A 17820-nucleotide genomic window follows, 5' to 3' on the forward strand; every position below is an offset into this window, starting at 1 on the left:
CAGCTGCACCAGTTCCTGTGGATAAGGCCCTAAGATGTCGGTGCATATATGTAACTGACATATTGGTGATGGCATCTGCACATTCTGGATGGACACTGACTGTAAACCAGAATGCCACTCTAACCTCACAAACACGTCTCTGTCAAGGACCCCAGTGCAGACAAAAACTCTCAAAAACATCCTTGTGTAAGTTTCTATCATTTTTAAGTTCTTTAACTTATTTAAGCAAAGGTAACAATGACACCATTGAAAGTAGTAAAAGTTCAGCATTAAAAATGTGGATAGATGAATGATTATTGTTACTTAACATCATGTGTGCAGCATTTTAATGTTGCATGTGGTACTTTCATCAACATCTTGGTTTAATTTGTTGAAAATAAATGTATTTTAGAAGCTGATGCAGTTTGTAAAATGTAAAGTAAATACAGCTGTCAGACAAATGTGGAGGAAAACAATACAGTATCCCTTTAAAATGTATGTAGAAGTAGTATCATAAAAAATGGAAAGTCTCAATATACGACTTTGTTAAATTTGCTTATCTCATGTCTGTTTTTTAATTTCCCTACAGCCACAGTGCTGTAACCAATATACTGGTAAGGTAAGGGTAGTGGAGGGTGGCGAGGATAGAGTCTTCTGATCCAAGACTAATCATGTGGGCACCAACATTTCTAAACATTCTTGTGAGAGTACAATAGCCCCACTGAAAGTTGGGGAAGAATAGAACAATCATTTTAAAAAACAAAACATTTTTTAAAGTCCTAAGATTTTGGTAGACAACTGTACCTTGGTCCCCAAGATCCACTTGAGACATTATACCATGGCCAGATCTAGGGTACTATACGGGGAACTATAAGGGGCCCTTGAGCTGAGAGGGACCCTCAATGATGGGAGAAAAAAAGTGCGTTAGAGGTGGAGGTTTTTTTTTATTTTGTTTTGTTTTGTTTTGTTTTGTTTTTTTTGTTGTTGGAGGGGTTGTCGGGCTCCACAGAAATACAACACAAGGCTTGACCCATTCTCTTGATGTTAATAATTATGATCTCTGTCGTAACCTTGTATGATTAAACAAAATAAAATATGTTAGTTAAATGTAAGTTTAAATATGGAGTTACAAGGTTTCCACCCGACAGCAGCGTTATCCAATCAGAATAAAATAAAAGTTGTTTGGGGGGACATGAGCTTCCGTGCCCAGCGGCTCCTGGGGGTACTAATGCAGCCTTGCGTAAAAGCCAGTTCCTTATGCCAAACGCCATCAGACATTGCTTTGGGCATTTTATTTTGCAGATCCTTGTGTGATTTCAGGTCAAGGACGTCTGCAGTGTAATAAACCCATCCTTGTGACTCCTCTCATTCTGTCACAGTGGTGCTGCTGATGCTGTGCGCACTGCACTGAGTTCCCTTCAGCCAATCACGTCAGACGGCGGTGGGAGGAGGCGGGGGGAGCGACCGTCACGGCTAACGGACCGTAGAGCAGATCACATTCTTCGTCTGTCGGCACCACGTACAGGTTCACGGACTTCTGACTTGGCTGTTTTAAACAAAAGAAATCTTCACCTCAAGGCGCAGTATCATTTTCATTTAACTGTTATCCATGAGATTCTTCAGGCTTACCTTCAAGTGCTTCGTCGACTGCTTTTGAATCTCCTCTGTCAACGGCTGAACTGACCGCGGCGCTTTGTGAGACATTTCCATCTCTTGGCTGAGCTGAGGGGTTCCAACGTGTGATAATCACAAAAACTGCGTTTTTATTTTAATTTCAAGAAGGCGAAATAACAAACTCAGAAAATCCAAAAAAAAGCCAACTGCAGCACTGCATACCGTGGCCGCTACATCTCTGTGTCTGCCTCCCTGAGCCCGCTGGGTGCCTCGTTAGCTAGGCACATTTATAAAACTTGAGCAGCCTCTGTCTAAAGCAACAGCCAGCTTGCTTTTTTAACAAAATAGAGAATATTTTTGTGCCGCCGTCCAACAGTATGTCACCTGAGCTGGAGGAGAACAGTCACGGTGAGTATGGTGCATAGCCTCCCACCGCTTCACAATGCTTTATTATTCACCACTGCTATCATTCAAACACTACTAGCTAAAGCAAGCACATGCTGGTGAATGAAATCAGACACCACTTTGATATCAGTATTTTCAGGATAAGAGCAGCGCTTACCTGCCTCACTCTATGTTTCTAATGACAACTCATACATACATCTAAGGATATCTCAATATACACTTTACACCAAAGGTTACTTTATTGAATTAAAGTTATTTAACAGGTAAAAATTGAGCTGAACTCCAGTGGCAGGTGTCAGTGAATGAAGATGGTACTTATTCACCAATCAAGTACATGTCAAGTTTAGAACCATTTAGCTTTTATTTCTGGCTTTTGCTTCTTGTAAAATTAGGTGTATTCATTTATATCCTCTTGAGATGGAGCCTATTTATTCCCAAGAATAGAAAAGAAATGAACCTGAAATAAACACATAACGCTCACAGTTATTGCTCACACTTGTCTAATTATGCAAAACCACAGGTATCCTCGTAATACGTGGCACCATAGCCACTGGCATCCTTTACCTTCCCCACTTTTTCCCCTCCTCTGTGCACACACCCCCTCAAACTGCTCTGATCTGGATTCAGCTGCCTTGCTTTGCATCCAGAACAGGGCAGCTGGCACTGATACCATGGCACTAATGAAGTGACAGATTGTATTTATTTGTATTTGTATGTCTACATTTGTTCATACTGTGGAGAAATAGGAAAAAATCAGTTTCTTTTGACTGACGTAGGAGCTTGAGATGTACCTTCAACCAGCTCTCTACAACTGTGTTGTACTGCCGCAGCACACTAATCACTCTGACTGTGAGACAGAGACCGAGAGAATGAATGTCGGGGGAGAGCTGGCGGAGTGATGACAGTACAACTGCAACATGATTTTAATCCAAATACCAACATTGTAATTGTAGTTAAACACGAAAATCTAATGAATGTATGATGGTAGGATGAGCTTCCTTGTTAAATCTTAAGAGGAGATTTGTAATAATTGGCCACGGCTGCACTGACGCTTCACAGCAATGAATGGAAAACAAGCAGTCTCTGTCTCTCTCCCTCTCTCCCTCTCTTTCATTCAAGAGACTGTGGTTCATGTGTCTCCAGTGCGGACGTGTGAAATTAAGTTGTGAATGCGTATATTTGAACATGAGTGTTTTTTAAAAATATGTTTATCTCTCCCTGCTAAGAATGTGTATATTTCATCAGTGTTACTGAGACATTCAGATTCCTGCTCACTTATTGCTTTCCATTTGCTCTCCTCCAAATCTCATTCCCTCGTCTGCTTATCTATTCATTCTCATCTGACCCTTGTCCATCTTGATTCATCTTTTCCTGTCCAGGTGATATCAGTCTCCCCCAGATGGAGGCAGGGACCCTGTCTGAGGAGGAGGGAGGGGGGTCAGCTCGCCCTCTGGTGCCTGTGCCTGGAGCAGGCCCAGGGTGTGGTGAGGGTGGAGGGGCTGGCCCACCGCAGAGCCAGGACGGGACTACAGCTGGAACTGGAAATGGGGCTGTAGCTTTACCAGCGGTGGAGAGAGAAACCTGGACCAGGCAGATGGACTTCATCATGTCCTGCGTGGGCTTTGCTGTTGGCTTGGGCAATGTTTGGCGGTTCCCTTACCTGTGCTACAAGAATGGAGGAGGTGAGCTTCGGTGGCACTGTGTAGTTTATGTAGCTGTCTGGTGTTATGCATGCAAACAAATGAACATTGTTAAAATGTACACATGAGGATTATCCCTTTAAAATATCATCTTGTAGTAGTTCTTTTGGTGCATGAACCCGCCATTCAAAACTAGTCATATAGTGCCTCATTCTGCAAGGTCCTTGACTTCATCCCAGCATGATGCCAAATTGTTGTATATAATCCACCCAGTTATGGTGGTGTCATCTGCATACTTAACGACTGACTTGCTACATGCTGTGAGTTACATTATGGGGTGTACAGGTTGAATAAAAGGGGGCTGAGTATACAGCCCTGAGGATCACCTGAAGGAGGTATGTAAAGTTCAGTATCCCCTATGAGAAGGTCGGGCCTCAAGCGCAGAAATGGTCAACTAGTTTCATAGGTGTGATTGTGTTCAATTCTGAGCTGAACAACAAACAAACAACATCCTGACTTTATCGGCACTCTTAAAAATACAATACCATAACATTAATGAGTCAAAACAAACCATAGATTTGAATATATAGATTTATTTTTTTATTTTTTTAACTCAAAAAAGAAGTTTCCCTAAATGAAGAATTGTTCTAATACTTTATGTAGGTCAGTTATTACAAGAGTGTTGAATCAAGTCAGGTCCTGCTGACGGTTGTGGTTTGTTTACTTTTAGGGTAGGGCAACAGTGACAGGTAGCATGGTGAGGCATAATACTGGCATAGACATAATAGAGAGACAAGGTAGGGACTACATGCTTGTGAGCACGTAGCTTAAACACTCCCCCCCCACAACCGCCACCACCACGTGGTTTCACTTTCTTTTAGCCGTCCGTCGCTTAACAAACAGACTTAGTACAAGTTGCAGTTTTTCTGCTACAATCCTCCGAGCACGTGAGGTTACTTGTTTTATATCCTCTCCTTTTCATCTGTGCCAACTAGTCCAATAGTAACTTGCCCTGACTTCAGCTTTTGCCCTTTACTACTCTTATCCCTGCCCTACCCACTTTTCTGTTTTTTTTAATGAGGTGTTTCGTTGAAATAAAAATGAATGTACGGCTGTGTGTGTGTGTGTGTGTGTGTGTGTGTGTGTGTGTGTGTGTGTGTCTTAGCCCAGCCCTCCCTCTCCCTCGTGTGTGTGTGTCTTGTGACCCGTAGCTCTGATACCCACCTTCTGGTATCGTATAACAATGGCTTGCCTCACACAGTCCACCCCCTGTGCTCCTGCCCAGCACTCATGTAGCATACAAAGGTGCTCTCTCCCACTCGCTCCCTGATAAGGCGGCATATGGATATGTCACACAATAACCCGTCCTGTGAGTGTGTGCCAGCGCAGCCACATCCGCTACAGTACTTCATTTTGTGTCCTTGACCAATGCAGGGTACACCTTGTAACACAGCAAAGATATCAGATAAGAGCTGGGGCTCTTTTTCGGACCTGCTTGTGATTGAAACAAGGTTAAACTGAATTTGAGACAGCAATAACTTAATGTATTGTAAATGCATGGAATTAATGCTCTGCAAATCTCATTCATTTATTTATTTATTTATTTATTTGTGACTCAGCTGCTAGGCCTGATGTGTCTGGTTTATTTATGATCAGAGAGGATTTACTAAAGCCTATTAAGGACGCAGTTCCTCGATGATTTTTGGCCAGTATGTTGGAGTATGTCAGTAAAGCATTTTCTCTACTCATTCCATTCACGCCTCCTATTGCATCTCCCGCTCTCCCTCTCTCTCTCTTTCTGTCTCTCTCTCTGTCTCTCTGGCTCTCCCACCCCTTTCTCTGTTAGACTCATGCTCATGAATGTTTCCTTATAAGGCTACAGCCCTCTGCTCTCAGTGAATGACATAAAGAATGATGGACTGAATGAGGCACAAATTGTCAATCAATAGCTCTGTTGCGGAGCTAACCAGGTAGATGACCCAGTGTTTCATTTTTGTATTTGTTGAGCCTCCCCTACCACAGCATTGTCCCAGTTTTTCTGTCTCCCTCCTCTGTGATCTATCCATCTTTCCCTCCTTTCTTCTTTGCCTTTCTCTGCTCTGCGTCATAGCTGGTCATGTGACTCTTTCCCTTCTGCGCACTGTGGTGGCATCATCCAGTTATATTACTATTCAAATCATGGCCATTGAGTCAAATGCCTCATGACTCCTTTTTCATATCTTTTTTTGTTTTTTTATTAATGTGTGTTTCTGATTACAGCGAGCTTCTGCTCCAGTATAAGAATCACAAAGGAGATTATTTATCGGAAACCCTGCAAAAACCCTGTGCCCAGGGCCAAACACTACTAATCAAAATGAAACAAGTCCTGGATGTCTCTATCAGGACTAATAACTCCTGCAGGAGTCCATTCTCTTTTGGCCATTTGATAGTCATTTGTCTGTCTCCTCTCTACACAGCTTTCAAGTTCAAGGATAATACTTTCCAAAAAATGTCAAAACACTTGTGGAATGGGAGACAATGTTGTTTTCTCCCATGTAGTTTCAATGCACCTCTTATCTATTGCCTTGTCTGTACTTGTCCCTGGCTTTCGCTCTTTAGCCCATTTTTACTCCTTGTTCCTCTGTGGCTGGTGTTGTGTTGAGTGCTTGATTAGTTTGTGTCCTTTTCTAAAGAACTTTAAACATGATGACTTTTATCTCATGTTCTACTGTTTACATGTTGTACTATAACTAACAAGAGCAGGGCACACTCACAGTGGTGTGTTATGTTTAATCCTTTTTTTAATTAACCTCATCTGTATTTCTTATTGCATACGAATGCAGTCCATACACACCAAAACATAACATCTATAAGGTATAATTTAGCAACATAATCAGTCACCAAAAAATGAAAACTGTGATGTTTTTATTTATATTTCCAGCTGTGATTCAAACTGAAATTATTTGGGGTATATACTATGGGGTGTTGTGAGGACCAAGAAGATTAATTAAGTCTTTTACCATGTAATTGCAACATATCAGGTTTAAGACCTTCCTAAATCCTAACCCCCCCCCCCCCCCCAAAAAAAAATATGTTTAATTTTTACTTTACTCTACTTTCTGTTTATAGAAAGTAACCAAGTATCCCATGGTTAACAAAGAAGCCTGACAATAAAGTCTCAGAACGGCTAAGCAAATGTCAATTTGCAGACATTACTGGCATTAATGATGCATAAAACATATTATATAAAAATATATTTCATTTTCATTTAATCTTCTGAAATAACTGTTGATTAAAGTGTAACGAGCACCAAACTTGTGGTTGATGTACAAGGAATGTATTGATTTTTTTTTTTTTTTGGATACTATTATTGTCATTATTATGCAATCAATAGGACCATAAACCACTCAAATATTATTCTGTTCCTACTGGCCATCCAAACCTTGCTGTTTATTTAATCATTGTTTTTCACTTCTAATCAATGTTTAGTCAATCAGTATTTAGTATTTCCCAGAGCGAGGCAATCCAAGTGTAATTCAGTATGTGAATATGTCCATGTGTGTTGCAGGAGTGTTCCTCATCCCCTACTTGCTGATAGTATTCATTGGGGGCATCCCAGTCTTCTTCCTGGAGATTGCACTGGGACAGTTCATGAAGCAGGGAGGAGTCTCTGCCTGGAACATCGCACCCCTCTTCAAAGGTATGTCTGAGTCGATGTTGGTGTGTCTGACACATCTAAAATACAGTTGAAGCAGGATTATTTGTTTATCATCTCTGATTTGTAAAATCTACCCTTTCATTCCTCCTCTGTCCTCTGCTCTCTCTGTGTCAGGTCTGGGCTTGGCCTCAATGGTAATAGTGTTCTTCTGTAACACCTACTACATTATGATTCTGGTGTGGGGTCTCTACTTTCTCTTCCACTCCTTCACCAACCAGCTTCCCTGGGCCACTTGTGGACACCCATGGAACACCCCCAACTGCACACAAGATTTTCGCCGCTTCTGCCACAACCGCAGTGCCGCCCAGTCGGCTCTGCAGTCACCTGCTGCCACTCCCTCCAACCTCCTCTCCTCCACGTCCCCATTGAACCTGTCCTCAGCCCAGCTTCTCCTCAACAGCAGCTGCATTGAGGCTGAGGGCATGCGCTCCCCGGTCATCGAGTTCTGGGAGTATGTTATCTCTTATCTAGAAATTGTTGTGGAGAAGCTGTGCTGGATGTCCGCAGTCTTAAAAATGATATATTAGAAAATGCTTACAGTGTGCTGTGTACTCTGAGTTTCTAGTTTGTGCAGACCTGAATCTGATTAATCTGTAGTTTTATGTCAGTTGCAAAGTTAATTACATTTAAGGTTTCATTATCGGGCATTGGCTAAGCCTATAAAAAGCCTCCTTTGACTTGCAAGTTATCAACATATTTACTTTGCCTTTGACTATAGTTGAGGCGTGTTTGGAAAACTTTTGTTCCCTTTTCTAATGAGCATATCTCTGTGTTCTTGCTCCTAGACGTAAAGTGCTGCGTCTGTCTGGTGGGCTGCACGAAGCTGGTGACATCAGCTATGAGATGGTGCTGTGTCTCATAGCCACTTGGATCATTGTTTACTTCTGCATGTGGAAGGGAGTTAAATCTACTGGCAAGGTAGGTTTCTTGCTGTTTGTTTCATGATGCTTTATGTCACATACCGCTGTTTGAGTTTATGGAGTGCAGAGTAATAGTTTTGGCTTTATATGCACACTGTACATGAAAGGTTACTTGCCGCTGTCAGGGTTCATGGAGTGCAGATGAATATTTTGCATGGTTTCATGCCAAGGTTTAAATTTGCCCTTTGACCCCAAATCAGCTTTTGTATAGTGAGAGGATCAGTGTCTAGACTGAAACGCATCTGAACACAAATATAAGCACACACGTGTATTCTTTGAATGTCTATGCTAATTTGTGTAGTTGCTTTTTTTCCTGTTTTCTCTCACGTGTATTAATGTATATGTTCAGTTTAATGCGTCAGTCAGGCTATAATCTTACACTGATCCCTGGATCCATATTATCTACATAAGCATTGTTCAGTCAGTGATTTCCATCTAAAGATACATTGGATAATGAAAGCATTCTTATTTTGTAGTGTATGGAGATAGATGTCTGTGTTTGCATACTTGTATCTCCAGAGTAGCCAAAGCTCATAGAGCGAGGGACAATAATGAAGGAGATTGAGCCAGCCGGCCAGCTGTAAGCCGATTAGTAACTTTCCATCTTTCCCATGGAAAGGGGCTTTTCTGCCCATGTTCACACTAGATCAAGGCAAATATGTGCTTTCTCACTACTTTGCTCTTACCATACTGATTGAACTAGGACTTGATGCTTCTACTGGGTAGCAGGGGGCAGCTTTCTCAGCATAACTTGACAAAGACTACCTTTTGAAAAGGTCTGCCAAAAACCCCTGCTATTGCAGGAGGTTTACAAATTGTCTGGCTTTCCATTTACAGGCTACCTTTTCTTCAAAGTAACATGACAGGGCCCATTACACATCTACTACAGGAAGGACCTAATGGGCTTCTACTTAAGACTTGAGTATTTGCAAAGCAGGTAATTGCTTAATCAAAGTGCTAAAAACATACTTAGGTGCAGTTACATTGAAACATTTGACCATAGCTGATGGACCACATTGATAAGCACTAAACTGTTAAATTAGCCTGTTAAATTCATCATATAACCACATCTTTTTTAAATGTACTTACTTCATGTAATGTGATGAGTTTAAATGTTTTAAAAGGTTAACCTGTGACGATTTTTACTTTCACTTCATGTGAGTTCTCACACATAGCACTCAAACCTCACCCCCCCACCCTCAAATATATCCTGAAAATTGATTCCACTGTATCTAGAAGTATGCTTCACAGTTCTCTTTTCCTTCTTTCTGCAGGTTGTATACTTCACAGCTCTGTTCCCCTACCTGGTTCTGGTCGTCCTTTTGGCCCACGGAGTCACTCTACCTGGAGCTTTAGATGGGATTGTGTACTACCTGAAACCAGACTGGTCCAAACTTGGAGAAGCACAGGTATAACGTTTGCTTAAGCCTGTATTTAAGTATCAGTGCAAATTTGTCTGTTGTAGTGTAGAGACAAGAAAATGTGACAGGTTTGTAAATCAATATCTAAGAAATATAGATTCATAGATTTTGAAACGTTACTTCCCTTCGCGGTAGGTGTGGATTGATGCCGGCACCCAGATTTTCTTCTCATATGCCATCGGGCTGGGTGCCCTGACTGCGCTCGGCAGCTACAACCGCTTCCATAACAACTGTTACCAGTAAGTCCAAACACAACATAAAAATCAAACACCACTGTAACTGGAAGGAGGCCAACATCAACACAAACATCATCAGCCAGACTCTGCAGACTGCTGCATGTGACCGTACAGTTGAGTACTATCAAACAAGGCAGAAAAAAAATGTATATCCACAAGAATTAGGCTTTCTTTCACTACGGACACGCTGACAAGGAGAAGGCAACCTCAGTATCTCTTTACTAACTGTCAGATGAAGTAGCTTGTGAAACTAGAAGATATTACGTATATCCCAAGTACTACAGGTGTAAAGTGCATACAAAGAAGCATGTTATTAAAGGTCAAAACCATTTCTCTTCATTGCATTCTGAAGGCCATACTGTAAAGTCTGCTGTTAGTCTTGAACATAATGCATGTGTGTGCCAGGAATTGTGATCGAAGGCCCATAGACTTCCTTGCACGCTACTCACATTTCAGATGTAAAGTCACTTCCCTCCCTGATCAAAATAGATATGAACAGTTTGCCAGGAGAAATCTTAGCTGTGTCCTTAAGCCCTGAATATGTAACAAGCTCTATTTTGTTTTTAGGAAAACGTTCCAGTATGGTTTCTGAAAGGCTGTAGAACTGGTACAATAGAAGCTCAATTAGGCCCTTAATGAGATGCAAACTGGGGTTTCATTGTCTGTTTCTAACTCCAGCTGGCTTCAGTACTGCTGTTTTTGTAGACCGGTTGATGAGCTTGCATGTGTTTACCCAAAACAGACAGAGATATGTAAACATATTAAAACCCTTATGAGGTAGGTAGCTCCTCCACAGTAATAGAGTTAATTTTAGTAAATCTCAGCACTTGCTGCTTGCATATTTGGAATGCCCATAGAAGGGGGAACATCATGAATATCCTGCCATCTGACATTTTCCTTGCCTTGTCCTTAATTGGTAGTTGAAAGATGAGTTTAGATTCTGAGGTATGTCAGCTCAGCTGTGTTTCATGCACACACAGACTAGCCCAAGAATAACTGGAGGGATGTGTTGTTCAACTGCTCTCAGCTGCCAATGTATAGTACATTTAAGACTCAGGACTACTTTCTTAGGTTGTGCTTAGATGCACATAAACAACACAGCTAGCTTTAGGGATCACAATGTCAGTCCGCCAGTGTATATCTGGCGTGATATATCTCGAAACATTGAACAGACTGAAATTAACTTTGATACATTCATTGGACTAATGCTAACATAGCATGCTAATCTGCTAACATTAGTTAATGTTTAAACAAGCATTACATGCTAAATATAAAATGTTAATGCATGTGTTGCATGCCAAAATATTACACTGTACATGTTAATCAGCACATTAACTCTAATACTTAATACGCTTACACTTATTATGTATAATGGACTTATTATGTATATATATGTAATTTGTGCATAATAGTACACTAATAATAATAGTACACTACTGTCAGTATTCAGCTCAAAGCAGCGGTACACTTGAGGTTGACATACAACTTAGACTGATGAAAGCCGAGCCAGGCCTAACAGTGTAGAGCTGAGCCTGAAAAGCTGTGTCTGAAATGTCCTAAAATTACCATTGTACAGAGGACAAATGCTTATATGTAACATCTCCACAACATGAATGCAACATTTTAGAAGTTTGCACCTACATTTGTCGCTTTTGCAAAACAATTTTGCAATTTTATTTTCTGGCTGTGATAAGAATTTCAACATCCCAGGGCTGCTAGTGTGGCTGTAGGCTTTTAGTCTTGTTTAATTATTGTGGTCTTGATATGGACTGTTTTTCTTAACCCAAACACTCACACTCACTTGTTTTGATTATCCACATACAGAAGCATTCCTCTGAGTTTTTCAGATTGATAGAGCGTATTGATGGTTGACTGAGTGGGGGTTGAAGGCAGCTGCAACAGTGTTTTAATAGCCTTCATGATGTAATACCAGGGTTTACACAATCTTCATATCAGAAAGGAGTCTTGGCTGATGTTGCCAGAAAGACTTGTAATGATAAAAAGGTCATTCCTTGCTATGTAGACAAGTACAATAGTGATATAGACTTTATATTTGAATTAAAATGTGATCTCATACATGTTTCATTTATTAATACGTGCAAGCACTATTATATAGTGAGATATTAAGGCAGCAAGTAGTCATTAGGTCTTTTCCTTTCACTCTTTCCCCCTCAGACCTTGAGACTTGCCACTGCCTCATTTGCTCTTCACATGCCAACTACAAAGACAACAGCAGCTTTCAGAGAAATTGCTATTGATCCCCTATTTACCATCCCAGCCCAACTCTTCTGTTGCCAGTATTTATCTTGGGCGTCTTGCATGAGTGTCATGTTACAGCGTGTTATGAAGCAATTTTTTCTCCAAATGACCCTCTCTGTGTTGTTTTTCTCCCTTTCTCTCGGCCTCTCTTTCTGTATTTCTCTGTAGGGATGCGTTTGTGCTGGCCCTCATTAACAGTGGAACCAGTTTCTTTGCAGGCTTTGTGGTTTTCTCTGTGCTAGGCTTCATGGCTGCAGAGCAAGGCGTGGACATCAGTAAGGTAGCTGAGAGTGGTAAGAACACAGCCTCTCCACGATTTAGCTCCCTAAAACACAGTGCAAAGACCAGAGTATTACAGTAAGAGTAACAGTAAACCGTTGATACTGTGTGACGTGCTTCTGACTGACTGTTTTTAATGTGCAGGTCCAGGCCTGGCCTTTATAGCCTACCCCAAGGCTGTTACTCTGATGCCTCTGGCGCCACTCTGGGCAGCACTTTTCTTCTTTATGTTGCTCATACTGGGCCTGGACAGCCAGGTAATACTTAGTGAAACACTTGAGCAAGACTTTTTATATCTACCTTTAAATGCAGCAGAGAAAGCATTTAGCTTAGACAGACTATATGATAATGTAAGGTGGCACTTGGTTTGCTGTGATTTTTAATTCTATATCACTTCTTAACACTTTATGTAGATTAGATAGCTAATCTGCCTTTCTTATTCTCTCACTTTCTCTCACACAAGTGACACACAGTTTAGACCAGTTGTTCTCAACTATTTTTGGGTACAGCCCCTCTTTCCTTAAAAAGAAAAAAAAACAGTTTGCCAGATATAGACATTGCATTAGGCTAATTGTAGGGAAAACCCACACTGCTTTATTTTAATCCTGCATAAAACAGCATATGTTTGCACAACAAACATGAACATGATGTAATTATTTTTATCTGTTTATATTTCCTTTTTGCTCTCTGTTTTGGTTTTCTTATTCTGTGGACCAGATAGTCATTTGTTTAGTTTTAGCCATTTCTCCATGTTGCTAATGCTACTGTGAAAACAGTGGAAAACAGTTCTTGGTCTTCTCCTTCTTTGTGTTTGTGTGTGTTTTTGTTTGTAGCTAAGTACCGTATGCCAAACTTCTCTGGTGAATGTGTTTTCCATAGCACGTTCCTGCAAATGTTTCATAATTAAAGCCTTGTTAAGAAATGATGGTTTAAGTCTACTGAAATGCTAGAGAGCTAGTGTTGCGTTTGCATTAACAGCATAAAGTAGTAGCTTTAACAGGGCAAACAGGATCACAGGACAGGACAGCAGATCAAAAACAAGGCTTTATACTGAAATAAAGCCAGTTATAGTTATCAGACATAGGCAATTAGAAATGAAGGCCTGTTACCTTCTGCAGTCGAGGTGAATAATGACCTGGTCTCTATTTGCATAAATACGGTATGTCTGTAAAAGGCCATAGGATCTTTTATATATATATAATTATTTCTTGGACCCCTTGCAATTACACCACGGACCACAAGGGGTCCAATGGTCTAGACTCATCATGTCCAGTTTTAGCATTGCATTTCTTAGCAGCCTGTTGGTTGTGTATCTGTTTGAGCCAGTGTCTACATCCATTGTTTCACAGCCTAGAGATTTGTCAATGAGCTTCTGTCTGATTCACACAGAGAGTGTCTGTCTGCTCACCAGTCCATTCATTTACTCTCACTTTCCATTCTGTCCCTCATTTCTTCTCCATCCTTCTTTGACTTTTTCCTGCCATTGCCACATTGGCAATGCATGTGCTACTATTTCTAGGAAATTATGTGACACATAACTGCACAGCTGTTATCCTTTCAGGTTATTGTCGAGGAGGAAAACATTTTTTAGTGTTTATTTTTTGGAAATTTTCATTTGATATATCCAACACTGTCACCCAGTGAACACACTGATGTTACGTGTACATATAATATGTTATTAGACAGCAATGCAAACATTTGTGTAGAACACTCTTGCACATTTGCAGTGTCAGAAGTATATTTCAGACTTAAATCCACACTATCTCTTGCAGTCTTGCATTTTTCCTCTCTCATTCTCTCTGCTGTACCTCTTTTTTCAGTTTGTAGGCGTAGAGGGTTTGATCACAGGAATCATGGACATGCTACCCCCTAAGTCTGCCCTGGGCTCCCTGCGGCGAGAGGTGGTAGCGGCCATCTGCTGTGTCATCTGTTTCCTCATCGACATGTCAATGGTCACTGAGGTACAATGAGGATATCTATGAGTTATTAGGTTTCATTTGGTTATTCAGAATAAGGTGGGATACACAATCGTTTGTAGGTCAGGTCACTGCTCAAAAGATCACTAGGATAAGTATGAAGTCATTCAGAAAAACTAGATGAAAAGCCAGTCACTTACCTGATCTTATTCAGGACTGTTTTGAAAGCATAAAATTATTTAAAAAGTTCTCAAAACTACATGGATTGGGTGCCTAATGGGATTAAATAGGTCACATATGAACAGGGTGGCCGCGGGTCCTTAAAAAGTCTTAAAAAGTCGTAAATCAATTTTCATGAAAATAAGGCCTTAAAAAGTATTAAATTGTCTTAAATTCAGATTGCATGGGTCTTAAATATATGAGTCTCGCCGCCGCGAAAATGCGGGCAATCTGTTTTGTTAGGTCGAATATTTTTTCTCCGGTGCTGCGTTGTGCTGCGTTGTCTATGGTTAGGTCAGAGCGTAGTCTACTGCGCAGCTCGTATTGCGCAGCTCTTGATGGCGTAGGGTAAAGCATCTACAGGTGGGCCTAATTCAGCACTGATATCCACTCGACTTAAACATGGGGAAATGCAAGTTCAATCACAAATGGCTAGAAAGGAATGAATACTTTTGGTTAGGGTGGCTAACCCTGGCAGTGTGTATGAAGCTCAGGGCCTGAATTTTAGCGCGTGATTGCGGGTATTGCGCACAATTTAATTGATTCCCGCAAATCCAACACTTATAATGCAGGAAATTCCCGCACACATTTACAGCGATGTATTAATGTTCAACCAACGTCTGCAGCGGGCCGGTACTGCTTTGTCCGACTGTCTGACTTCGACCCTGAACACACCTGTAGCTCCCTCTGTACCTCCCGCTAGCATAACACAGACACGCTAACAGTGATATTAAGTTTAAGGAAACAAACACAGACCGCTGGTTAAAACATAAATCTACATCATCTGAGGCAGAACCTGCTCAGAAAAAAACAGCGGAGCCCGCAAAACTAATGAAAACAGCTCCATGTGATGCCACCATTAACAACGTTAATCCTCAGACAGGTAACTGTGACGTTACTATACACTATGCTGTGGTGCTGCGCGTTTTATCAGCTGATGTTACACAACATCAATTTTAAGTCACTCAGAGGTTTCTCATTCAACAGACCTTAAGAGAGAGAGAGTGAGGCATTCAACAAAAAACATGACGCTACTGAGGCTGAATATAACTACTTAACTGTATAATACTAGATAAGTAATTACTATAAAATATAGTTCAGAGAATAAGTTAACTACATAAAATAGACTCACTGGCTTCCAATCTAATTTAATCCAATACAGCAGCTCTGCTATAAATTCTACAGTTATGAAGTTTATACATTTTTTGACAAGAAGGTGAAAATTCTGCTTTATGTTCATTATTGAGAGATTAGGGTGCATTCTATTGAAAGGTGTTCCTAATATTTTGTCCACTCCATTAACATACATGAGGAGTCACACCACCACCACTTAGTACAGCCGCAGTAATTTAATTTAGGACAGTGATGACATTTTTGTGATCTTTTCGCATGACACACATTTAGCCGATGTTCTTAAACTCAACCGTCATTTGTCATTTTACCATACTGTCAGTGTGTTTACTTGGAAATATTACTGTATTTCCATCGTACGTTTGGTCTTAAATTTCATTTAGAAGTGGTATTAAAAGGTCTTAAAAAGTCTTAAATTTAACTTGTTTATACCTGTATACACCCTGATGAAGTAATATTAACAAAATGGTGTTGACTGCTCTCTCTGTTCTTTCAGGGAGGGATGTATGTCTTCCAGCTGTTTGACTACTACTCTGCCAGTGGCATCACTCTGCTGTGGCAGGCCTTCTGGGAGTGTGTGGTGATTGCATGGGTCTATGGTAAGACACAAGCTCAGCATTCACAGTATCAAACAGCCACATGAACCAATGCATTATTCTCAACATCTTTTATGTAATCTATGTCAGGCGCAGACCGTTTCATGGACGACGTGGCTCGTATGATTGGCTATCAGCCCCTACCCTACATGAAGTGGTGCTGGTCCTACATCACACCATTTGTCTGTGTGGTAAGTGCTGCTCTATGTGTTTTTTTGTTATGTTCTGCTAGTTGCAACAGCTGACACTTTTGTGTGCATATAGGCAGTGTTCCTGTTCCACGTGGTGAACTACAAGCCCCTGACCTACAACACAGTGTACACATACCCCTTGTGGGGTGAAGTGCTTGGCTGGGCATTGGCCTTGTCGTCCATGCTCTGTATCCCACTCACCGTTCTCTACAAGTTACTGCGCTGCAAAGGATCATTGCGGGAGGTCAGTATGCCTGCGTGCATGCTCGCTCACATTCTCTTTTGCATGTGTTTCTGTTTGTAACTATTCATAAGTCAGTAGGAATGTGTTTCCGTAGATACTGCCCTGCCTCCCCTGTCTGTTACTCATTATTCATTAGAGAGGGGTGAATCATCCGTTCAATAAACAGCTCAACATAACTTTTTCGCATGTCTTCTTTCATGTAGCGGTGGCAACACCTTACCACCCCAGTTTGGGGGAGACATCACCTGGAGTATCTTGCCCCAGAGAGCGAGGCCAAATTGCTGCCCCCCGCAGGAACCAAGAACACGCTCCTGTTTGAAAGTGTCATCTGATGAGCTGAACCCTACAGAACACAGAGCCAAGGTCGCCCTTTTAACATCAGCACACACACACACACACACACAGACAGGAACACACTACAAAACCAGAAATGCATACACACCACACTTGCCTGGTGAGAGAAAAGCGCAGATTAGTTACACACTCCAAAGTTTTAAAGCTATGAAAAAGCCCCTGGACAAATGGACCAAAGATTAGATGGGAGAAGACCTGAAACACACACCCACACCCATGTAGTCATCACAGGCTATAACCTCTCTGCTCTGCTTTCTGACTCTACCTCGCTGACTCTCCCCTCTCTTTCTGCTCCCCGCCTTTGTGCTGTAAGTCCCGTCTCGTCCTGTGAGTGCGATGTTGTCCGGTGTAGTTGTGATACCTTCCCTTTTACTCGCCTCTCTGTCAGGGTGTCAACAGCCTCATCCGTCCCAAGCCGTCATGCTATTTTGTGCTGAATGAGCATAAACTAAAAAGATTCCGACGAAACCTCATATCTGCTGCTGATGTGCCATGGTCTGAGGGTGTGTGAGTGTGTGTGTGTGTGTGTGTGTGTGTGTGTGTGTGTGTGTGTGTGCGTGCGTGCGTGCGTGTGTGTATGTTTGCCTGTTCGTATGTGCGTCAGTGTGCTTGTCTCTGTGTGTGTGTGTGTGTGTGTGTGTGTGTGTGTGTGTGTGAGTGGGGGCGTGTGCATGTGTCTGTCAGGACTGCGTGTTGGACCGTGGCAGTGGTGTCTTCAT

At 41.5% G+C, this 17820-nt stretch overlaps 1 protein-coding gene across 1 annotated transcript; it reads left to right on the forward strand.

The window, feature by feature from the left end:
• The first annotated feature begins 1955 nt into the window (after window positions 1-1955).
• Window positions 1956-17658, forward strand: si:ch211-117c9.5 (sodium- and chloride-dependent creatine transporter 1). Its single transcript, XM_053316863.1, has 14 exons — window positions 1956-2001; window positions 3378-3680; window positions 7186-7317; window positions 7450-7786; window positions 8121-8253; window positions 9530-9664; window positions 9812-9915; window positions 12340-12464; window positions 12595-12707; window positions 14271-14411; window positions 16213-16315; window positions 16403-16503; window positions 16577-16747; window positions 16951-17658. The coding sequence occupies exons 1-14, from the start codon at window positions 1971-1973 to the stop codon at window positions 17077-17079; spliced, it is 2058 nt and encodes a 685-aa protein (XP_053172838.1). The 5' UTR covers window positions 1956-1970; the 3' UTR covers window positions 17080-17658.
• The last annotated feature ends 162 nt before the right edge of the window (window positions 17659-17820 follow it).

Source organism: Scomber japonicus, chromosome 4 (assembly GCF_027409825.1).
Source record: "Scomber japonicus isolate fScoJap1 chromosome 4, fScoJap1.pri, whole genome shotgun sequence".
NCBI lineage: Eukaryota > Metazoa > Chordata > Actinopteri > Scombriformes > Scombridae > Scomber > Scomber japonicus.